We start from the raw sequence: 24,999 nt of genomic DNA, 5'->3' as shown, positions 1-24,999 counted from the left end.
CCCCTGGGTGCTCCAGACTGACGGAGAAAGCTCATGTTTTTTTTTTAATAGAGCCAATACTGAATATGAATTATTCAACATTAACAGTTGTACAAATTGAACACGAATGCCAGTTTGGCATGAGTAACCAAGTGACAGCTTTACACTTTTCACCTCTAAGCCCGACAATGCTAGTACATAGTTACTTTATCTAATATTTGACCCATTATTAGCCTGTGTATAGATGTGTAATATTTCTCCCTTGCCTTTTTGTGCACAGCTCAAATGAAATGTCAGACTCAGCAGTTAATGATATACGCATGACATTTAGCAATCAAAGATAAAAGTAAAGATTATTTTTTTCAACAGAAATAGAAAAACAGGAGGAATCTGACATGGGCATGCTCTAAGGACTCTTAAGATGTTTCATGAAATATATTAATCCATATGGGCTCAGAAGAAAGCAGACAACACAAGCCTCTAACTTTGACCAGATTTCAGTATATTTCTGCATGTTTGTGTTCCCATACTTTCAGAATAGCACATATATCACAGGGTTACAGACAGAGTTTTTGCTGATGTAAGTGAGTGTAACTACAAATGTGATGAAATGTAAACTCTGACATTTTGGTTCAGTAGAATACAGATTAGAGGTTGTGGAGGGATAGGAGGCATTTGTGGAAATTTTCACAATGCAGAATTTTAACTAAAAACTGAGCCTCCTGCTATAGGCCCAGTACTGCATTCTGTGACCGAGGTCCAAACTGAATTACTACATGATACCCCAATAATTTAAGAGATAAATGTCAAGGGATAAATGTCAAGATTCAGGCACATGTTGGGTTTTTATGCATTAGATACAAATGACAACAACAAATCACCAGCCACTGCTTGTGAGGAATGTACTCCACATTGTACCTACCTCTTGTGTATGGCAGCAGGGCACCAAAAATAAGATTTATTTTGTTAAAAAAAAAATCAACAAAAAAAATCAACCACTTTATACCTCAGATGGAAAAGCACTTTATTATCATGTCATGGAATGTACAGAAATTGACATTTTAAACATTTATAACCACAACAGAAAACAACATTGTGATTATTCTATTTTGATTCTATAGTCTTTGATTGTATACACTTCCATTTCATTTTCTTAAGTGCGCACAATGCATCGCTTTGGGTCATTGCTTCATGGGAATCAACAGGTAATGCTGTAACAGTTGCCAGAATTAAATGAATGTCACGCTACACTTACATGTTTTGCGTTATGACAACAAACATATTCTACATCTTCTTCACTGTATACCATGTAAAATGTTCATATTTGGGACACCGGCAACAGCATTACACGCGCGCGTAATGGCAATTAGGACGCGTAACTACAACTCAGATAAAGTTGACCATATACACGCCCTTAGTGACATAAAGGAACAGCCCAGATGTCCGTTTCATCAGACTGAAGGTTTCAGGTGTGTGGAATCATGTTTGAGCTGGAGAATCCTTTTCTGTCTATGATGGACAGTTTGTGCTGTTCGTTGTCCATGACTTGGAGAGGTATGACTCCCCGGGTTTCCTCATAGGGGGCGTTGGACGTTGCAGAAAGAGTGCGCATCGCACAGGCCTTGTTGATGGCTGGAGTGGAGACTCTCCAAAACAAATCCCTGAGCATCTTCCTGAACTCTCGCCTCATGAGGCAGTAAAGCACTGGGTTCAAACAGCTGTTTGCGTGCGCCAAGCAGACAGTAACTGGGAACACGTAGGTGTGCACCATGTAGTACGATTTGTCCCAATTGACGGCGTTAAATTTGACCAAGACGCCCCAAAAGGTGATGGCATGATTTGGCATCCAGCAGAGAAAGAAAGACAAAACTACTATAGTAACAGATTTGGTGACTCTGGACCTCCGGCTCGGGTTGTTGTTGTTATGCATGCTCCTCTGTCTTATGAAGCGTAAGAGCATCAGATAGTTGACGGAAACTATGAGCATTGGGATGATGAAAGCTACCAAGATTTTCTGAATGTGATAGAGGGCAAGCCAGTCGTGTCCTTCTGGGAACTTGAGAAGGCAGAGTTTTTCCCCGGCGACGACCGTCACGGTGGAGAATACAGCTGTGGGCGCGGTGGCGACAGTTGCCGAGACCCAAAGCACCGCGCACACCCATTTCACAGTTCCTGACCTTCTGCCAGCTCGTTTCTTTAGAGCCGAGGCGACAGACCAGTACCGGGTTACGCTCATTGCAGTCAGAAAAAACACGCTGGCATACATGTTCATCACGGTGACCGAGAGGATGATCTTGCACATGGCGTCTCCAAACGGCCAGCTGAAGTCCAGCGCGGTGTCCACGGCCCAGAAGGGCAGAGTCAGCACGAACTGGAAGTCTGTCACTGCCAGGTTGATGATGAAAAAATTGATGGTGGACTTTTTTCGACCTTGTCTTAACCTCATGAGGAAAAAGACTAACAAGTTCCCCACTAAACCCACTGCGCAAACCACAGAGTAAACCACCGAGATGAGTATCCTGAGGATGGGGCTGCCGTCTGCGGTGACATCGATGTCCTCGAGACTGCTGAATTTGTCCTCTCCGAGCGAACTTCCGTTCACTGATGCACTTTGGTTAAATATTTCATCCATCTTCAAAGTTAAGAAAGCATCAGCTGGCGCCCCAACTCGCACCAGGCTTTCTACCGCGGGCATATCACAATGGAAATACTGTCCAGACACTCCATGCGAGAGTGTGTAGGCTTGCCCTTCTAACTTCAGCTTTTGTCTTCATCACATCTCTCTGAGTGACAGTCGCACCAGGATCTGCTTTTATACAGGTGTGACGCTCCGCTGCTGATCCACGATTGGTCGAACGAGACGTGACTGGCGAGCCAGTACACAAAGCCGGTCATATTTATGAGCATAACGAATCCTTAATCCAGTAATAGGTACACGACGTTAGGTTTGTTAATTTATTGTCTTGAAATTGTATTCATTTGTCATAGCCAATCAACTATAGGCCTATACGCATACAACTCTTACACACGGACCGTGCGTAAAAGGCGCCCAATAGGGTGCCATAATAAAAGGAATAATAATAATAACAACCTTTAGAGCACTTATCTTAGTTACTAAACAGTTACTAAGCTACAGAGTTAGTAAGCTATTTTACAACAAAAATGTGCCAAATAAAAAGCCATGTGAACAATGGAAAGAGAATAAAAAATAATATAATACAAAAGGTGAAGTGTAGGGAATAATTAAAACAAGAATCAAAATACAAACCATTGCTCCAGTAAAAGTAAGCACAAAACGTGCGTTTTTAAAAGTATTTTAAACGAGAACACTGAGTTGAATGTAGTCTGATCTCACCAATCTCCTAAACCAAGACAGATCCCATAGCCTACAACTGGGTTTACTGCAACATGTTAACACTGATTTATGTTGTACAATAAAATAAAATAATTTTCAGTCTTCAGAAGCAGCATCACTATGATCAGTAGACCTAATCACATGTTCCGATGTTCCATAAGAAACTGCTAGTACCTTCACAGGCGTACAATTAAAAAACATACAATATCCAGAAGCTGCATCACCAGGATCAGCGGACATCATGTGTCAGAGTTCATTCTTCCGCTAGAGGGGGCGCAAAGATCGGACACATGCTGGTTAACAAAGCCAAACAGCCCGCAGTGATGATGGCTTTGGTGTCCATGTGGCTTTTTGCCTAAGAGTTTCAACATGCCACTTTTGCCAAGTGGAATGATAGCTTGGACACTCCTTTAAACGACCCCATTGCAAACATGTGGCTGCAATCAGCTCTTAGCAACAGATTAATTTTAATTGCGGCACAAATGCTTAATCTGGCATTAATGAGAGAATTTAAAAACGTTGATAAGGCTGCCTTTGTCTAGGGGCGCCCAAAGCTTTACAGGTCAATATAACCCCCATAAATAATTGCTCTCGACCACGGAGCCCCACTTGAAGGTTTTAAGAAGATTTGAGGACCTCCTGGGAACCTTCTGGACCCCTGGAGGTCCCCTGACACCAGTTTGGGAACAACTGCTCTTAACCATAGCAATAACATATCTAATGTCAGCATTAGCAGCATTCCCCTTTAAGCCACCAGCCCTACTGAAACACAGTCTATTCTCTTAAGTCCACCCATCGGTGGGGGTGGCTCTCCACAAAGTTAAGTTTGCAAAGGAAAGTTTCGAGCTGTCACAGGCTGTCGGGAGGAGACTGATGGAGGAGAGAGGGGGCAGCTTGTCGTGAGCAAACGTCAACACAGTAATACAAACAAGTTAAAGTCCAAGGAATGCAACAAAACGGCCCGTGGAGGAAACAATGTGTGGATCTAATGCTGGACAAGTTTACTGGGACTGTCTCAGCTTGTGAGGTTTAAATGCATGGTCGCACCCGAGCGAAAGTGTGTCACCCCAGATGGAAATGATTTGAAATGACAATCAGCGCCGTGCTGGGAAGGCATTAGATGGTTCTAATATATAGCCTACCGTCCTGACAAAATGATCCACTTGGACTGCGGGCTTCACGCTTTCGGACAAGGATTTTCTCCCATTTACTTTTTCATCGCATTGGGGCTTCTGGCGGTCCTGGAAAACACCAAAACTTTGGGATTATCACATAAACCAGGTCAGTCAAGCTTGAAAACCGAAAAGTTAAGTTATTTAGACATTGAACTCACGGAGGAGGAAGATATCAGCGTTTCGATAACAGCCTAGCCCGCATTTCGCTACTGATATATTGTCAGCTTTTGTTGTGCACATTTGTTGCAGGGCGCATCTCACTCCGCCAAGTAGATGAGGCAACACGCTAGTCTTCACTGTGGAGGGTTGAGCGACTGGGTGTTTCATCTAATCACTTGTGTTCATCAGGCTGCAGGCAGCCATTGTTAATTAAACACACATTTTGCACGGTGGCCTACTAGTTAGAGAGACCTTTACTGCCACTGTGACCCAGGTACAAACCCCATGTCAGCAAGCACCGCCCTGCTGAAGTGTCCTTGAGCAAGACACTGGGCCCCTGCCAGTTGTAGGGGCGCTGTCATGTAGCCGAGCCTGACCTTTGACCTCAGAGGAAACAGAGACTTTCACTATGGGGATCAGTAAAGTACATTATTAAGCTCATAACTGAGTTGACCCCCATCCTCCATCACATTGTAACTTCAGCAGAGCAGTTGTCAGGCACAAATTATATCATCACATCAAAGAATTAATTCTCACTTGACTTGTAGACTGTATTCCCCCTCCCCCCCTCCTCCTCCTCCTCCACCTCCACTTTCATCCTGTTGTACTCATCTGACCTTCCAGTCTTCCCTTTGGTGTGTGGATAGTGTGTTGGAAAAAAAAGGGGCTCTTGAGATTAGAGAAGCAACTGGAATAAGCAGTCCTAGACGTAAACTTAAGCTCTGTCATCCAGTATAAATCAACCATGTGCCCTTGAGGAAGAAAGTGAGTCCTGTCAGACAGTATGGGGAGGCAGCCTCCAGGCGGTATAGATTTCAGGTGATAAACACTGGCCCAGGGATCCCCAAAGTTTTTCATCCCAAGGACCTAGAAAAGCATTAGACCGCAGATCCCTTGTTGATAATATTCCGTCCCAAGGAACATCTGTGAGGATTTTTTTGTAGACATGACTTTGTACGGATTACATAACTGTCTATAATTTATCTGGGGAGGTAGCAGTGGGGAGAGTGAAACCCATAATGAAAACATCTTATTCATTCTGTCATTGTGCTAACTTCTAGGGAGTGCAGTAATAGCAAAAGTAAACTATTTCTCATTTTGCTGGGGACCCCTGGTGGTCCCTGGACCCCACTTTGGGAACCAGAACCACCGCATTAGCCTACTCATGCCTACGCAAATTGATTACAGCAGTCAAAAGTTTTTAATTTGCAGTGTTATCCGGGCAAATAAGACGATTGCAGATGAAGACTTGAAATTGAATTTTATATTTATTTTTCATGGTAAACAATCCCTGATAGACCCGTGGGGCATGGCTCCTTGATTAAAGGCTTTAATGGAGTCTCAGTCTAAATTAGTTTTTTTGTGTATATTTGGTTAAAAGAGATGCTAAATTGCCTTTTTGCATTTTCCCCCTTTCCCACCCATGAAAACAATCATAGTTAGACTTGCAGCACATTTAGATTTACTGGGGATGTTAGATGCATGTGGAAAGTTTTACCATTTGTTAGATTTACACTCATCCTTGCAGAATATTAGCTGGAATCCACACCAGGTGTTACAGTTGACAAAGGCATTCAGGCAAAGAAAGCAGATGTAAGTGCCTTTGAAATTCACTTCTAGTTTGAGTCTCACAGGAGTGGATTAGCAGAGTCTGCAAAGATGTTCCAGGAGGAAATCTCTTATGAAGATAGGTGCATACTTTACATTACAGCTTCTTCAAAACATCCACTAGTGCCTATCTTTAATGACTTGTTTTTACTTCTCTTAATTTTATAATAATAATAATGATAATAATAATAATAATATTGTACTGGAATATTTTTCACAATAAAGTGTCAATAATAATAGGAAAAGGAAAGAGACTTCTCAGAACTTCTTCTCTTATCTTACTGTGTGAAACCGTTGTTTGCATATCGTTCATTATTTTTGCAGGTGAACCTTATGATGGCATTAAAATAACAGTACCATGAAGTAGGGCTGAACAATTAATCGAAATTTTATCGAAATCGCAATATGGCCTACTGCAATTTTCAAATAGCAGGAGGCGCAATATTTGTTAAAGGCGAAATGTGTGTCAAAATACCATTTTAAATTAAACAATCCCTGATAGACCCGTGGGGCATGGCTGCTTGATTAAAGGCTGTAATGGAGTCTCAGTCTAAATTAGTTTTTTTGTGTATATTTGGTTAAAAGAGATGCTAAATTGCCTTTTTGCATTTTCCCCCTTTCCCACCCATGAAAACAATCATAGTTAGACTTGCAGCACATTTAGAATTACTGGGGATGTTAGATGCATGTGGAAAGTTTTACCATTTGTTAGATTTACACTCATCCTTGCAGAATATTAGCTGGAATCCACACCAGGTGTTACAGTTGACAAAGGCATTCAGGCAAAGAAAGCAGATGTAAGTGCCTTTGAAATTCACTTCTAGTTTTCTGTGATAGGCCTATCAAACTGTGCGAATGTTCTAACAAATCCCTAGAATCAGTTGGATTATGTATTTCTTCAACTGCGTGACTGATGTGCACCAACTGCCAGCAAGCGTCTGTACTGCTGTTTATAGGCAGAGGAGTTTGACTTTACACAGTCGAGTCTCACAGGAGTGGATTAGCAGAGTCTGCAAAGATGTTCCAGGAGGAAATCTCTTATGAAGATAGGTGCATACTTTACATTACAGCTTCTTCAAAACATCCACTAGTGCCTATCTTTAATGACTTGTTTTTACTTCTCTTAATTTTATAATAATAATAATGATAATAATAATAATAATATTGTACTGGAATATTTTTCACAATAAAGTGTCAATAATAATAGGAAAAGGAAAGAGACTTCTCAGAACTTCTTGTCTTATCTTACTGTGTGAAACCGTTGTTTGCATATCGTTCATTATTTTTGCAGGTGAACCTTATGATGGCATTAAAATAACAGTACCATGAAGTAGGGCTGAACAATTAATCGAAATTTTATCGAAATCGCAATATGGCCTACTGCAATTTTCAAATCGCAGGAGGCGCAATATTTGTTAAAGGCGAAATGTGTGTCAAAATACCATTTTAAATTAAATATTGTCGTGCTGCAGAGATGTCCTGGCCCACACATCATATTCTACAGACTTAAGAAAACATCTTTGTTTGGTACAGATCCCCGCAAAAATCACACCATAATCATTTTAATATGTTTTTCAATGAAATAATTGAATAATGATGATGATTGAATAATGATGTAAAAATTATCATTCCCTCTAATATCGCAAATCATATCGCAATTGCAATATCAGTCAAAATAATCGCAATTAGATATTTTTTCAAAATCGTTCAGCCCTACCATGAAGGGCAGTTCAAGGTATAGAGCCCTATTTCATGGTCTATTAGTGATATGTCAAACTTCACCTCTGCTGACCCTGCCATTAGCTGGCAAATGTGTTCAGGATCAGTGATGTGTAAGTATGTGTGTGTGTCACATTCATTGATTATCTACATTCAAAGACAGTGAGTCTGGAAATGATGGTCTCTGTCACTAGTGTCACCTCATTTACTGTGCGCTGTCCACTTCTGTTATCACCACAGTGAAGTGGTATAGAATTCTGGCCAAGAGAGAATTACTGTTGCTTTGATGTTTACTGTTTGGGAAAGAGCTATAATTACGGCGCCTCTTTTGCAGCTAATGCAGACTGAAAATGTGTCTACTTCAAAAGTGTGTGTTCTTGCTTGTGAAGTGAAGTGTGTGTGTATGTTCTGTGTGTGTGTGTGTGTGAATTGTTCTAATATCAATCAAAAGAATGCAGAATGCACCCTAAAACATAATTTACATGTGCAATAATCTCAGATTTTGGTTAGATTTTGTGAACTTGATTGAGTCTATGAGAGGCAAAACTGTCTTGATTCCATGAGAGTCAAATCCTGAAGCTGCTGCATTGATTTTGAGTGGAAAACCAACTTGGTGCGAGTTTATATGTGTATGGGCACTTTATCTGGTTCATGCATAGCACTACAATGAAAGAAAGCTCCTTTGGATTTAAATGTAAAAACAAACATACCATGTGTCGACAAAGTTAGTCTCCTCTCCAATTCATGTTAAAAGAGCGGCTCCAGGTTTTGTGTTGATAACATCTTGGTCCTTTGGCTTCTAACTTTGGGAAAGAGCTGTTCATGCTCACAAATTCTAATTTAAACCATCCAAGATCATTTAGATATCATGTGTCAGTTCTGTGTTAGACTTGATTTGGAGCCACACCTCAGAGTTTGTGTGTGGGTGGGTGTGTGTGTGCATACAGGACACTAGATATAGACATTGATTTCTTGCTGAACTTAATTAAAAATGATGTTCAGTGCTGTGCAAGGTTTATTCTCTATGGATCACTAAGCTGGAGAGGAGGGGTGGCATGGCTTCATGGCATTCGGACAAATGAGCGCTACAATCATCCATGATGTTGTTCCCAAAACTTCCCATGTAAGGCACCATGAGGATGTGTGTATAGAGAGTTTTGGAGGAGAGCAGACTGCTGCAATCCCTCTTCTCAACACACATTTTCCCTTTTTTGTAGCTTTCTGTCAAACGTGTAGCTCTCTGTCAAGTAGTAGCTTTCTCTCAGTGCCTCTCAGCATAATAGATGAAGGTGCTACTGATTGAACTAATTCAAAGCTCTGGAAGTAAAAGAACAGTCAGTATTTTTATCAGATGAATAATTTTAACCTAAGATCTTCAACCTTCTCTCACCTGCACACGCATCACAGAACAAGAGCACCACTCTTTGGTAATATAATAGACAAGAGTTTCATTTGAAGCCGTCGAGGCTCAGCAACATCGACTGTGAAACTTTTCTTTGTTGCTCTGTTGGCTGCACTTGGCAGCGTTCCTGTAGCAGTCTCAGTATATACTGTGGCTGTATTCAAACATCATTAACATGACAGATTAAGTAAGACATCCGTATGGGTTTGTTTAGAGTTTCCCCAGTTTTGTTTACAACCGTACAGTCAATTAATGATTTAATAACCCTTGTACTTCTTCTGTCCCCACCATGGCTCTGACAGAGAGCTTTCTCCAGGAGCTGCTGCAGTATGAAGTGGTTCACCCCACTAGAGTGGACGCCAAAGGTCACTTCCTGTCCAGCTTCCTGTCCCACCATGCTAGCCGCGTCCAGCGCCGGGACGCCTCCGAGGAACCGGCCGACTCACAGCGGGTCTTCTACCACTTGTGGCACGGAGGCCACAGTTTGCACTTTAACCTCACCCTCAACCCGCACCTGCTTGCTCCAGGCTTCCTGACGGAGAGGAGGTACGGTGGCCTGGATGGGGCCAAGATCCACGCCCCCGGCTCCTCCCAGTGCTACTTCTTAGGTGAAGTATGGGAGGAGGCCGCTGTGAGAGGGAGAGCAGCCATAAGTACCTGTGATGGACTGGTGAGTGGATTATGTACAAACTGTTATGTTCTCAAAATGACCAATGAACGTTATATTCCAAAATGTTTTTACCTAAGTCAAGCTTTCATATTGAATTATCTCTCTTTTGGGTTGTAACTGAAACAGTAATTCTAGGATTATGTAAACGGATAATACAAGTAACTGTAGTCAAACAAGGATGCATTTCACAAAATGTGTAATTCTGGACGTGACTATCTGAGACAATAATATTAATTACTGATATTATTGTCTCAGATAGTCACATCCAGAATTAGCAGTTTATTATATGGATATATATATTTTTAGTGAAGTTATTTTGGGGGTAAACACCTTCTATGAAGCAGTTTGTTCAATGGCCCAACTTACCAAGACCATCAACTAAACAACCCCATTCAACTTTCTGCTGACATTCACTGCGCCGACTATACACCACCATGAAGCCACCCCTTGTGGGTTTTGTTGTTTTATGGGAAATCAAACTCACAGACGGCGCCTAAAGTAAACAAACATTGCCTGAAGTAAGTGAGAACAGAGAGGCAACATTTGAGGTATTTCTTCTGGATGGGATCAATACAGAGTCCTTTATGAAGACTGTGGGGTGAATTCTGTTTTACCATTTGTCAACGCTTTTCACTGGAACAGTAACCAGGACCCAGACATAAACATCCTAGAATATGAGTGCTAATCCACAGTTTCAAGTCATAATACATTTTAAAAAATGACTGTTTCACCTTAAAATTAATCCTATATGAGTATTCATATTCTGAGAAGGCTAAATTGGAAAAATTGTCAGATTGTGAGAGTTGTGTAAGAAAGTGCTGTGATTTCTGCATAGTTTTGATACTGAATGTTTTCAGATCTTCAACCAAAATGTATTCATAGATAAAAGGGACCTTGAATGAACGCACATTTTGATACTTATTTCATTTTTTACTTAACACCCAATGCCCCTGTGTGAAAAAGTTATTGCCACCTTACACACAATAACTGGTTGCACTGCCTTTAGCAGCAATAACTGCAACCAAATGCTTCCTGTAGTAATTACTGTGATCTCTCACAGCACCGTGGAGGAACTTTGGCCCATTCTTCAGTGAAGAACTGCTTAACTTAGTGACATTTATTGGTTTTTGAGCATGAGGCGCTTGTTACAGATCCTGCCACAACATGTCAGTGGGATTTAGGTCTGCACTTTGTCCAGGCCATACCAAAACTTTACATTTCTTGTTCTTCAACCATTCTTTTCTAGGCTTGTTTGAGTGTTTCACATTAGTGTCTTGTTGCATGATGCAGCTGCGCCTTAGCTTCAGCTTGCATTCTCCTATTGAATTCTGACACAGAGTAGAATTGGAGGAGTAGAGTAGAATAGAGGAGAATTCATGGTTCCTTCAGTGATTGCAAGTCGAGCCCAAGTGTCCAAACCATGACTCTTCTGCCACCACGTTGGACCATTGGTATGAGGTTCCTACTGCGGAATGAAGTGTTTGATTTTTGATATCTTATATTGGACAAAGAGTTCCATTTTTGGCTCATCTGTATACATAGAGCATTTTTCTAGTATTCCTAAGGTTTATCCAGGTGCTGTTTGGCAAACATGTTTTTCTACTCTGCGATGATTCCTATTTTCCCCCTGTGTCTTTCTGATGGTGGAGTGATGAATACTAATTAGCTGAGGAGAGAGCGGCCTACAGCTCCTCAGATGTTGTTTGAGGGTTCTTAGTGGATGATTTTATGCCTTGCTGTTGGAAAAGTTTTGGCAGGACGGCATGTCCCAAGCTTTCTCCATTTGGAAAACATGTCTCTGGCTGTGGTTTTTGGTAAAGCCCCAGATCTGTAGAAATGGTTTTATAACCTGCTCCAGACTGACAGGCATCAACATTTTTTTCCCCAGGGGTCTTCAGGAATTTCTTTTGATCATGGCATGATATGTCTCTAGAACCTGTGTGCTGACAACTTCCCTCTGATGGTTTGCTAGATTTATATTGGACCAAAATTAGACTTGGTTTGTAGCTAAAGTATTGAAACAGCTGGCCCTACTCTACCTTAAACCTGGTTATCTAACTGGGCCAAGGGGAAGTCTTCAAATTCAGGTCAGTCAGGTTGAGAAACATGGGCGTTATCAAGCCCAAGTTTCCCAATCAATGAAACCGCATTTTGAGAGCATCTTGCCTCCTTAATGTGATGTATTTCCTGTTGGAACAGGATATTGGGGCGGGACATAACACATGGAGGGATCATTCAAAAGTGTAAACCAATGGGATGTCAGTTGAGGAAAGACAGTTTTATTTGATGGGAAGGGCAGAGGGTGGGATTGTTTTATTGGTTTGAATTTTATGTTGCCATGTGGTACACAATGAAGTCACCAGATTTTCTGTTTTCCAGGAAGAAAAAGTAATGAGATTTTGATATAAAAATTACAATAAAACATTTTTTTGTCTTTTGTTTTGGGCATAAATTGTTAAATAGAATTATGGTATGATGGGTAGAATGAGCTAAAGGCAAAAAAAAACCCAGGCATTTTTCATTTCAGTGTGACTTTGTTTCACTAAACACAAAGAAGAAGAGGGCATTGTCTGTCATGCACAAACCATAAATTAAACTGAATGAAACAGAACATCTGTGGACCTGATGGATGAAGAGGGAGACAGGGAGCTTTTGGTCTGCTGTCACATCAGGCTTCGATTTATGCCATGTTTATGTGTAATCCAAGTCTCAAGGGGTGGCAAAATCGTTTCCATATTATTAGTCAACAGCTTTGCTTTGTGGCACATTGTAATGATTCATCCTCCTCTTAGCAGATTAGCATAAGTGCCAAAGCACTTTTCATCTAAGGTGTGTGTGTGTGTGTGTGTGTGTGTGTGTGTGTGTGTGTGTGTGTGTGTACGTGCGTGCGCGCGCATGCGAGCCACTTGTTTACACTAGCATGTCACAAACACAAAACCTATCATGCTGCTTCCATTAGTGGCTGAGGCTTAACCAAAGTGATGGACTGGTTGTCCACATCAGTGTTTTTCACTCCATGTCCTCTACTGTGTTTCCTACCACCAAGATTACTACTAACTACTGTCTGCACAGCATGTTTTGTGACACAAAATATCCAAACAAAATATAGTTACGCTCTACACCATACAGAAAGATCGGATGGGTTTATTGAGTGAAGAATTCACAGGATACTGTATGGCCGTAACCTACACCAAAACAAAACATGCCTCATCAACTGAACATGGGAAGCCTGCAGAACAAAACCACCCAGCGAAGGGTGAAGGCTCCTACAAAATAGCTAACAAGCCCAACCCCAAAACTACACACCCACCAACCACAAGGGCACACTGGCCCAAACATACAGGTACAGCCTTATAGTTGGTAGTCTTATTACATTACATTACATTACGTCATTTAGCAGACGCTTTTGTCCAAAGCGACATACATTTTTGTCTTATAGCTCTAGCCCCCCAGGATGCTATATATAATATTTATATTGATGTGCTGTGTTGCACATGCCAACATAAAGGTTTGTGCTGTTACGGTGTCATTGTCACTTTCATCCTTAATCTCATGCTATGATTTTTTTATGACTTTGTGTACTATCGTTACACACTAAAAAAATACCCGTCATGAATTTAATTTGTATCAATGCAACGCTAACATCTGAAATTAGTGTCATCATCACATCTAAAATGTGCTTAACACTGGAGAAATCAAAGGCTGTGCATCAGAAAGCTCATATCTGACATCCTGCAAGGAGGCATGACAGCTCTTTTGATCCAGACAAAAGGCAGGCCCATGTGGCTCGATGGATGAAAGCACTTCTCATCTGATTCCAAAAACCAAAGCATGTGCTTTGGCTTCTGAGTTACAAAAGATGGGGGATGCCCAGTTAGATTTCACAAGAGGCATCTTTATAGTTACCTTTTTACACTCTCTTTTGCCTAACCACCAACGTCAAATGCATATGGTCCCTGGTTTACTTGAAATATATTTGGAAGACTGTCAGGATTTTGCCTGGATTTTGTATTGGTCCAGTAATAACAAGTAGGGATGAGTTCCATGTGATGTACCAGATCAAAAGAGAGAATTAGTATCAGGCTAAAGCTTTTGATATGGCGTGTGAGTCAGAAGTCACCAAACCACAGAAAGTGTGGGAAATCAAATTCTTGCTCAAACTCCCTATGAAAATACCCTGGATTCTATTTCATGTATTACTAATTATAAATATTTATATCTCCATCTGAATCTATTCCTTGAAGAGGAGGTAATGCATGCAAAGTTTGGGTCAGGCTAAAAATACCATAACTCAGGAACTTGGATACAGATTCAGTAGAATAATAAATGTTCAGTACTTTTTCTTGGTGACAGTGGTGCAATGACAACTCGACAACTTAAAGGCATTCACAGTACACACTGACAGTAGGACCAGGACCTCACATACAGTGCAAGGAGACAATGCATGGCATACAATAGAGAGTAAACTCAACAAACCATTATATACATGATGTCACTATACATTCCCTAGCATGGCATACTGTGTGGTTGTAGCAGCAGTGATTGTTCAGTGTGGATTGGTCCAGCATGTTTCTACTGAAAGAATGAATAGGTTGAAGTTAGTGATGAGTCAAACAACAGTGTAGCACCCTCACTTTAATGCCCAATATCAATCCATTAACCATTTGCAATTGTTCTTCTCCAGAGGCAGTATGATTGCTCCCTGAAGAACCATACTGTTTCCCCAAAAACTATGATGAGCATTTCTTTATGCCACAACTCTCTATCAGAAAGAGACGAGCAAATAAGTTGAGATATGATGTTTGCAGGAGGACTGTAGGTAAACTCCATTCTGTTGACTTTCAAACACAGATTGTTTGACCAACCACACTGACTGACTTTTGTGTATTCTAGCACCTGGTATAACCAAACTCCAAAATTTCAGAAGCAAGCCCATAAGGTAAATATCCTTATGAGCTTGCTTCTGAAATCTTACATTAATCGTTTATTCATTTCAGATTAACCACACCACACAACACTAAGCTGCAGACCTTTGGCACACACAAACACACACAAACATTCATTCATTCATTCATTCACTCATTCACTCATTCATTCATTCATTCATTCATTCACTCATTCATTCATTCATTCATTCATAATTTTTCTTTGGTGATGACAAAACTTACATTAGCCTTGATGCACTTGATGCATACTACTAAACCAAAAGCGCAAAAAGTCTGTATAACTGCCACCAAAACAATTAAAAGGTGCAATAATCTGAGTCTTTATAGCAGTGAGGTCATCTTTGTGGGAAATGTTTGATGTTGTGCTTAATGAGGACAGAAGTGTACCCAACAACAGAATTGACGATCGTACTTGTAATTGCCTTTTATAATGAAGGGTGCTGTGAGGCGATGTTTGATATTTGGGAGATGCTCGTCCTTTGTGGCTATGGAAAATCATCGCTGAACAAGCAGGCTCAGTTAAACTTCCACTCTGCCACTCTATTTTGGTATTTGCAAATCAATATTTGGCAGATTATTAGGTATCTTTGTATACCATAACAATTGCAAATATTTACATGTTAAAGCAATATATGTTAAGCAGTCTTTCATACAAATCAAATTCCCACACTTGGATACAGTGAAGTGCCACTGTCTCCTAGGAAACTGCAAGGTTTCAATTGTAGCTCATAACATGCTGTTATATCTCTCTCCTCTTTTTGCTGTTCACTTTTCCACTATTATCCCCTGAACCAAAATCATGGTCCAATATTGTGACTGTGGATGAGAATGCATTATTCATACTTCCCTAATACTCTAAATTATATACATTTGAAATACATCACAAAACATTATTCTTATCCTGGATACAATTTCATGAAAGATGAATATCAGACCTTTAAAGACTCAACTTGTATTTGGAGTATGACTACCCATATGGGCACACTGTCACTCTACTACTGGCTTTGCTTTCATTCATTTTTACATTGCCTCAACCCCTTTTTCACTATTAAATTTATCCTCAGAGCCTTTGATATAAAGAATGAAAAGATATGACAGCTAATTATGAATTTAGCATATTTTAGGCAGCAATGTACTTTGCAGGCTGCAGAGAATGTTTTTAGCGTATTTTAGGCTGCAAACAGTTTCTTTTCATTTGTAATGTTTGCAGATTTTAGAGTAAATGTTCTTGTGGCACTGTGCATGTATAAGTACTTTGCTCAGGTTTGTGGCACTTTGCAATGAGCCGCCTGCAAAAGCATCCTGGTGGCTCACTGGGACTAACAACTGCTTTAATGTCTAATAGTACAAAAATATGGATGTGATGGTGCAACACCCAGACATAACATCTGACCATTAAAGTGCTGTCTTGCAATTTTTTCAAGGGGGGAATCCTCCATTGGGAAAACTACAGCGGTTAATTCTGTTGTGGTCCAGCACACCCCACTCCCAGCCCAGTATGTACCGCTGTGGATTTTCACTGTATGTCCCAACCAAACTGGGTAAGGAGGCTGACTCTGTGTCAATCTGGACAAGTTGACTGAACACAGAGGCGGCACTCCTGTCTGGGCTTCTGTGGGACCCCTGTGAGTTAGAACCAAGGCCGAGGAAATGGGAACATAAGATGGAAGGGAATAAAATATAGGGCAGGGGGTGAGATAAAAGGAGTTGGGGAATGGAATTTGTTTTTGGCAAGGAGCCGGTTCTGGATATAGTTTTCTCAGTGTTACGGTTCTTTTCCCTGTCACACGTTGTGTAGATAGATGACCTTGGCGTGGTTAGGGTGTTGGGGAGGTAGAAGTTGACTCAGACATCCTCCAGTGGCACTAGATGACATCACCAACAGGCGCCAGAACAGGAGCACAGGGTGTCTGCAGAAAATTTGAACCTCAGCCTGTGCTATCACTATTTCAGTGAGAACTTGCTGTTGTTCTTGTGGGCTGAGAAGAGCTCAATATTGCGGCCTTCCAGCTTGTGAATTTAGTAGCTATATTTGTTATTTACAACAACACAACGACAACAACTGCCTCTTGTGCAGTACAGCTAATGTGCAAAAGTTTTCGTTAATGAGATACAGTATACACTACCAGTCAAAAGTTTGGACACATGCATTTTTCTTTATTTTTACTATTTTTCAAATTTTAGAATAGTAAAAACATCAAAACTATGAAAGAACACAAATGGAATTATGCAGTGACCAAAAAAGTGTTAAACAAAACAAAACTATCTTATATTTTAGATTCTTCAAAGTAGCCGCCCTTTGCCTTGATGGAAAGACAAAGGCTTTTCGAAAGAAACTCACACATCAGGCATCGACTTCACTATTTATATTTGTCTAAAAAACACATTTCAAACATTTATCTTATCTTAAAATGGCTTTAAGATAATGAAAAACATAGTACATTCAATCAGGTGTGTCCAAACTTTTGACTGGTAGTGTGTATACTGTATATACTGTATATGAAGGTGCCCTTGCTCACTGGTACTTTTGCAATATTAGCAATAATATTGACTGGTAGTGTGTATACTGTATATACTGTATATGAAGGTGCCCTTGCTCACTGGTACTTTTGATATATTGAGCACTAATTGAGACACAGAGAGGGAGATGCGTGTGTGTAACTCTGACCTCCCTGATAGCGAGGCAAGTGAAAAGTTGATTTTATTTGGGGATTAGTAGAGTTTTAGAGAGATTAGGAGAAAACCAATTACAACCCTGCTCCTCTGTAGACAGGACTGTTCAAGCTGTCCGATGAGGAGTTCTTTATCCGGCCGTTGGAGCAGTCGAGTGATGAGACCATGGCACCGCAGGCCCATGTCATCTACAAACGCCATGCCTCCCCCCACTGGAGTCAGGTAGCACAGCCCATCTCAGGGAAACCAGCTGTCAACGGTACCTGTGGGGTCAAAGGTAACACACTCACACACAAACACACACCATACTTGAAAAGACAGTAGACATTGTTACAGTACTTAAAGTTATACCTCCTATTTTTTGGCTGGACCGCAACGGCGGGGTCAGCCCTATAAATGTGAATGTCTGTCACTCACTGACTGACTGACTGACTGACTGACTGACTGACTGACTGACTGACTGAGTGATCAAGTTACACCATTGGTCAGCCGTGGCACATGGCACATCATAGGCTCACAGTGCCAGAAATTTAAGTTTCGTTTTCTCCGCCATCTTGTTTCTCCGCTGAGATCTGGAGCCCGTTTCTCCCACACAGTAAGCAGGCTGACCAATATCATGCATGTAAGCTGAAGCTAACTGAAGCAAAAGTAGAATCTATACAATTACTGCCGACGCTTCCCGGAGTTTCCTGGGGGCACGGTGCCAGCCAGTACCGATAGCTGGGCGCCGATTTGTTCCCAGTGATCCGGCCTAGATTTCGGCGGTGGTCCCGACACCGATGCGTCACCGGGTGTCCGGCGAACAGTGAGCATCCAGGGCTTGGATCGGGAGGATCAACGCTACCCATGGGCGCGGTGGAGAGGCCAGCGGCGGAGAGAGGAGACGGGACACGCTGGAACGGAGATCAGTATGGATGTATGGACTATGATTCTGTATATTAACAGTCTACAGCAGCGTTTTTACCGGCTGGCTTGATGTATTTGGGACAGAGGGACTGCGGTAAGTCAAAACAAACACACACAATCTATACATTCCACCATCTTGTTTCTCCGCTGAGATCAGGAGGGAGCTCGTTTCTCCTACACAGTAAGCAGGCTGACCAATATCATGCATGTGATAAACTGAAGCTTGAAAAGTAAAATCTATACAATTATATCATATCGCCGTTTATTTCCATGCATATGTGCGAGCTCTGTCCACCTGACAGCCGTCTGTTCTGTCGACGGAGAGAGAGACACACAGAGCATGGTGGTTTCGGTGCATTGGCTGCAACGGAGATCTGTATGGATGTATCGACTGTTATTCTGTATAGCTATTAACAGTCTACAGTGGAGTTAGTTACACCATTGGTCGGCCGTAGCACACCCATACACGATCCAGCCATATAATAGGTTTTGATCTAGTCTTGTTTTGTCATGGTGGGGAAGTGCTGCATTTCTTTCAGCTGGTCCTGCCATCTCTGGAACAGGGCTGCCATCTAGTGGCCACTGACTGTAATAACACCCAGTAATACCGCTACCCAAGTATTTAGCTAATGTGAAATAAACTGCTCATTTCACTGTATTTACCTGGGTAGCAAGAGTAACAGTAGTGTAGGAACAATATCATCCTCTGTATAAATCAAGTCTCAATCTGTCTCAATCACATACTTATCATATCTATATATTCAGCAATATGTTAAGACATGTTTTAGAGCTGCACTATATAAATAACTTATTTTTGACTAAAATGTCAGATGGGACCTTATTATTCCAAGGTCATGATGTGACATCAGGATGAGGTAAATGTGCCACAGCATTTCCACTTTAATTTCTGAGTTTGACAACAGCATTTAAATTGCAAAACCACACAAACAATTGATATAAACATAAAAAACAACTATAGATCCAACACAGCTTTGATATTTTCTCTACAACATTGTATGTCCAGCTGTGTTAAATACAATGTTGGCTGTAGAGCCACTTACAGAATTAAAACAATACAGGCGGTGCATTATTTTAAAGATATCATTGGTGATATTGTTTATTAAAGGGAAATACAAGGTAAAGGGGGGAGGGGTTGTCAGGTGGTGGGTTGCAAATGGGTGATGAGAGGGAGTGAGCACAGGTGTCAGTGTGCTAAGGTTCTTGACTTGAAGCAACTCAAGCGGACTCCGTCTTGTCCTTTTTGTTCTTTTTCTTCTCCTTCCTCTTTGGGGTACTGAGTTTAATAAATCTCCTCATCATGGAAGGCTTCCTGGACTTTTTGTGGAGTTCTTCTCCCACCTCTTTTCCATCTTTCTCTCCAGAAAGATTGTGGCTGGTCAAAGCCTCCTCTGTCTTCTCCTTCTCCTCATTCTGTTGCTTCAGCCTGATCACCAGCTCCTCCACCGCCTTGAACCTCATGGTCTGCTCATGGTCTTTCTTGACCATTTCCTCCATTTTTTGTTTGAGGGTTTCTGTCTCCAGGTGGATGGCATCCTTCTCCTCCTTCTGCGTGGCAATCTCTTTCTCAAGATTTTCGATTTCTTGCCAGTGTGCATGCTTCATCTCACAGATCCTGTTTTTCATTGCCAGCTCATAGGCACTCTGGAGATTTTCTTGGCATTTCAGTTCTTTGCGGAGGTCCTCGTTCTGTTGGCTCAGGAACTGCTTCTCCTCCTTCTCTGCCATCAGCTTGGTGGAAAGCTGCTTTCTGCAGTGGCCCATCTTTCTCAGGAGACGTCTCTTATCCAGTATCACCTGGTGTTGGTCAATCGTCTTCAACTGAAATGTCTCGAGTTTCTCGGCCAGCTCGTCAGTGTTATGGAACCTTTCTGTGAGTTCCTCTATTTCTTTGCCGAGGTCCTCGTTTTCTCTGGAGAGGAACTCCTCCTTCTCTCTCTGAGGGTTAGTGGCCTGCTCACGTTCCTTCTGGAGGGCCATATTCTCCCTCTCACAGGCCCAGAGCTTCATGGCCTGTTCCTTCATGTCTTTGCGGAGCTCCTCGTTCACCCGGCGGAGGCATTCCTCCGCTGCGTGAATGTTCGTGGCCTGCTCCCTGAGCCCCTCCTTTTCTTTCTGGACGGCGATATTGTCATTCTCGTAGGCCTCCAGTTTCATGGCCTGCTCCTTCTGGTTCCTGCGGAGGTCTTCATTCTCTCGGCAGAGGAACTCGTAGTTCTTGTCTGCCTTAGGCTCCCTGCATCTGCTTTTGGCCATCTCTTTCTTGAGTACCTTCAGTTGATGCTGCAGACCCATATTTGCGTGGATTTGGTCCTCTTGTTCGGAGGCCAGCTCCTTATAGTTACGCTGAATTCCTGCCTTCTCTGCCTCACACACCTTCAGCTTCCTGGCTAGCTCAATGGGATCCATGGTCTCCTCATCATTGAGTTGTTGTTTCCGCTCCATGTCTAGAGAAGAACCTCCTCTGTGAGGAGGCCTCTAGCAATAATCTGTCTCAAAAATTATCCTGTTTTGCTCTCTGCTGCTACTGTTCTCTGCTCTCTGCTTTCCAGGTGATCGCTTGCCGTCTTTGCACGAAATGAGCCTCTGCCACTGATGCAGGCTGTTTTATAATTGAGTTCCAATTGTGTCAAAAAGGCAGCGTGATGTCAGTGCAAGCCAATTTGTTGATAAAAGTTGGGAAGATTCCAAAGATTCAAAAGATGCACAATTTTAATTGCAGTGAAATTATGTCTCAAATGGCTAAAATGCCGCCTATGTAACATATGTTAATCATGCCGAAAATATCCATGGCTTCTAACCTCGCCACCCAGTTATATAAAGCCAACCTGCATTGTCAGCGTTGTCTTTCCGGTGGGAGCAGCAACTCTGTCACATCAAAAATGTAAAATCTTAGAGCAGAAATCCTTAAAAAGTTCATAATCTGGCATCAGAAGAGAAAAGAAAGAAAGGAAAGAGAGGTGAAATTGTTCAACTTCCATTATTTCATTTACAAGAAGTTAACACATTTAGAGAATGTAGAAGAATGACTATTTTGACTCTAACTACAATACAGATAGTCATGGAATTCTGGACAAAATCATATCAATAAAAATATTCTCAGATTGGGTCCAAGAGACACAATCTCATCAAATGGGGGTCCATTTTCCATGACATGCTATTTGTTTCATTCTGGCTCTTGTTTAGTAATTACACCTAAGGGATTGAGCAATCACATGATACATTTCTAATTTCCGTTTAAACCAGGTATATTTTTTCTGATCCTCCATCCATCCTCATCTCACAGTCCTTCTCTGACTAATAATCTCAAGAGCTCAGAAGAGAGAAAGCATCAGAGTTTATTGGTTGATGAGTCAGCCACTTAAAACTCTGAGTGGGCTTAATTAAGCCTGATAGGAAACCAAGCATCCTACAGTGTTCAAGATGTACTTGCATTTGTGAATACACTATTAAGAATTCAGCACAGCTTTTGCAACTTGAATTATTCAAAAATAAATTCCCCCCAGCTCTCACTTGAGCAGGCACGGTCTCTAATGCTTACGGAATAGGTCAATTGAGTTTTCTGAATGAGGAGTTTACTTGGGATGATGCATCAGTCGAAGCAGGTCTATTTGACTTTAGAGGTAGCTTTGATAGTTTCAAAGGAGCAATCAGTCTCAAGCAAAGATTAAAGGTATTTCCATTCCATTATATTGTCACTATTGACAAAAGTGTTGGGGCTACATGCAATTATCGTTATTTGAGAGGTATGAATAGCACCTACTGCATTAATTCATAACTTTTGACATTTAATTACTGAAGGAAGAATGATAAAGGAGAAAGGCCATAGGGAAGTTTGAGGTAAGGAGGTATAGAGTGTTGGTGTCAAGTCATATCAAGTCACAACTCATGTGCCACATCCTCAATAACATTTTGGATGTCTGTTCCTGCGTCCCATCTGCAGATCCACATGGAGTGTTTGAAGGCATTGAGAGGCAGCGGGAGCGCTGGGAGCGCCGCCAGCAGAGAAAGAGGAGGATTCGTCAGCGCTCCGTCAGCAACGAGAAGTGGGTGGAAACGTTGGTGGTGGCAGACCCTAAAATGGTGGAGTACCATGGAAGCAAAGGAGTGGAGAGCTACGTACTCGCTGTCATGAACATCGTAAGTGTCTGAAAATACGCACTGACCATGCATCACACTGTCATCTTCAATTCTGATTACTGAAATCAAATAAAATGATCAGTTGGAGAAATCATTTTGTTGTGGTAAGATTTGAAAGCCTGATGCAAAATAAAGGATTCAACTTTTCTGAAACTGAAATATATATATATTTCTTTATACAATATTGAACACATTTTGAAGCAGCATATTAACAGTGATGATTAGTTGGTGTACTAATATTCTCTTGTGTCTTTGGTTGCGATTTGACACTCAAAGCCAACTTGCCCAAATCAACTTCCATAATTGGACTGGAATTCATTTTATCTCTCAACTCTTTGTTAGCAAAAATAACAAGAAGTCTTAAGTTGTCCTCAAATTTCTTGTACTTGACTTGGATAAGAAAGTGTCCCTAATGAACATGCGGCAGAATTGTTGTCATTTAGGAATGAGATTGCACAGAGGTATGAATCAAGATCTCGATTTTAATATGATTAATCGTGCAGCCCTACTCCCAGCTGATCTTTCCTATAAATCACATTGGCTTTTTGTCATTACACCTCTACTGAAAAAGTTCCATGAGGTCAAAACATTGACGTAACGTAGTAAAACATTTATTGGGAACACTCTTTGTAGGGTCTTATCCTTTACTGGCATCACAGCAAGGGGCCAGGTGGATCACAGGATGAAGGCGAAAAAAGTTTAAAAAAAAAACTATTTAAAGTTGCATGAGCTTGGTATGACCCGAAATCGATCCGCAACCCAAACAAAAAGATTCAGGAAGCCAGATAATTTTCCAAAGACTTGCATAACTCAGGCTGTACTTGCTGCTGCACTGTGCAGTGTGTGCAGAATCCTAATGTATGGATGGCGGGATAAACCAGCTAGAGATTGGAGAAGTTTATACTGTTAATTAAATTTAAATTTTATTGGAATTTAGTCTATAATGACATTGTGTGTGTACTGTGTGTGTAGCCTATTTGACCTGCAAAGTTGATGTGACAGTCCCATTACAGTCATTATCATATTTTTTTGTTGTTTCTGTCTATATCAGGCAAAAGAGTACAGTAAAAATTTATATTAAACATTTTTTTGCTGAAGAATCTTGAGAGAATCGTGATCGCAATTCTAAGGAAGAAAATCAAGATTCAAATTTTATCCAGAATGTTGCAGCCCTAACTGGGAGCATATTTAATACAATGTGCAGGCCTTTACCTGGCCTGATTGCTCTGCCTAGCCCCCACCGAGAATTGCAGTATGTGTGTGCATCGATTTGACTCCAGGCAGGGACACACCAGCGGGTTTCAATCCAATCCACACGGGTCTGAGCTGAATGACAATGCAAAATTGTTCCACTATATAACAGAGACCAAGATTTAACCCCACACTCGTCTGATGCATCCATATCGTATGCCAGGGATAGAAGTGGGATTATCTTATTGAGATGGGATGAGATGAGATGAGATACAATGAGATATGATGAGATGAGATGAGATACGATGAGATACGATAAAATGAGATGAGATACGATGAGATACGATAAAATGAGATGAGATACGATGAGATGACATGAGATGAGATACGATAAAATGAGATGAGATACGTTGTGACACGTTGTGACACAGTACGATACGTTACGATAGGATTTGATACAATAAGATATTAGCATAATGTGCCCAGTTTCCATTTACTTTGGTACTTTTGTTTACTCTGCTGCTTTTCAATAACATTTAAGCCAATATAGATGCCTAGGAAAGACCTTGATTGCATTCCTATAATGACATTTTGCTGTTAGTTAAAATAGATGACAAATAGATTAGATTAAAAAAAAGGGTGCTTGCATCTTTTCAGACACCCTAATAAAGGACTTCTGACTGCTAAAATGTAATTTCAGTTTTACATTAGGATAACCAATTAGTACAAATTAAGTTATGGACAAATTCTTGCAACTAAAGGGACTTACTCTTAAGTATGTATCGACAGAAAAAAACTGTCAAAGTCAAGAGTCAAACCAACTTTTTACACAGGACGTTATGCAGTATCATGAAAAACATCTTGCCCCATTTAAGACCAGATTCTGATTCAGTTTTTCCATCCTCATGTTTGGTAATACAGTGACACAATGTTTGCCTTTGTTTGTGTGTGTGTGGGACTGCACCGCTGATACTCTCTTCATCTTGTTTCATAAGACTACATCTCCCTACCCACTCACACACATGTTATTACTGCCTCCTAGTCAGGGGTTAAGTCAG

At 41.2% G+C, this 24,999-nt stretch overlaps 1 protein-coding gene across 1 annotated transcript; it reads right to left on the bottom strand.

Annotated features, from left to right (window-relative positions):
• Positions 1-1,444: 1,444 nt before the first annotated feature.
• Positions 1,445-2,674, bottom strand: LOC139658178 (relaxin-3 receptor 1-like). The gene has a single exon (XM_071536237.1). The coding sequence runs from the start codon at positions 2,672-2,674 to the stop codon at positions 1,445-1,447; it is 1,230 nt and encodes a 409-aa protein (XP_071392338.1).
• Between the last annotated feature and the right edge of the window lie 22,325 nt (positions 2,675-24,999).

Source organism: Centroberyx affinis, unplaced genomic scaffold (genome assembly GCF_046629955.1).
Source record: "Centroberyx affinis isolate AG114_WGS23_722 - 3 ecotype Tasmania unplaced genomic scaffold, CSIRO-AGI_Caff_v1 ptg002845l_1, whole genome shotgun sequence".
NCBI lineage: Eukaryota > Metazoa > Chordata > Actinopteri > Beryciformes > Berycidae > Centroberyx > Centroberyx affinis.
This window is presented reverse-complemented; position numbering and strand designations above follow the sequence as displayed.

What these genes read in the sequence shown, in the direction of transcription:
- LOC139658178 (XM_071536237.1), bottom strand. Translation starts at nt 2,674, where the DNA reads ATGCCCGCGGTAGAAAGCCTGGTGCGAGTTGGGGCGCCAGCTGATGCT.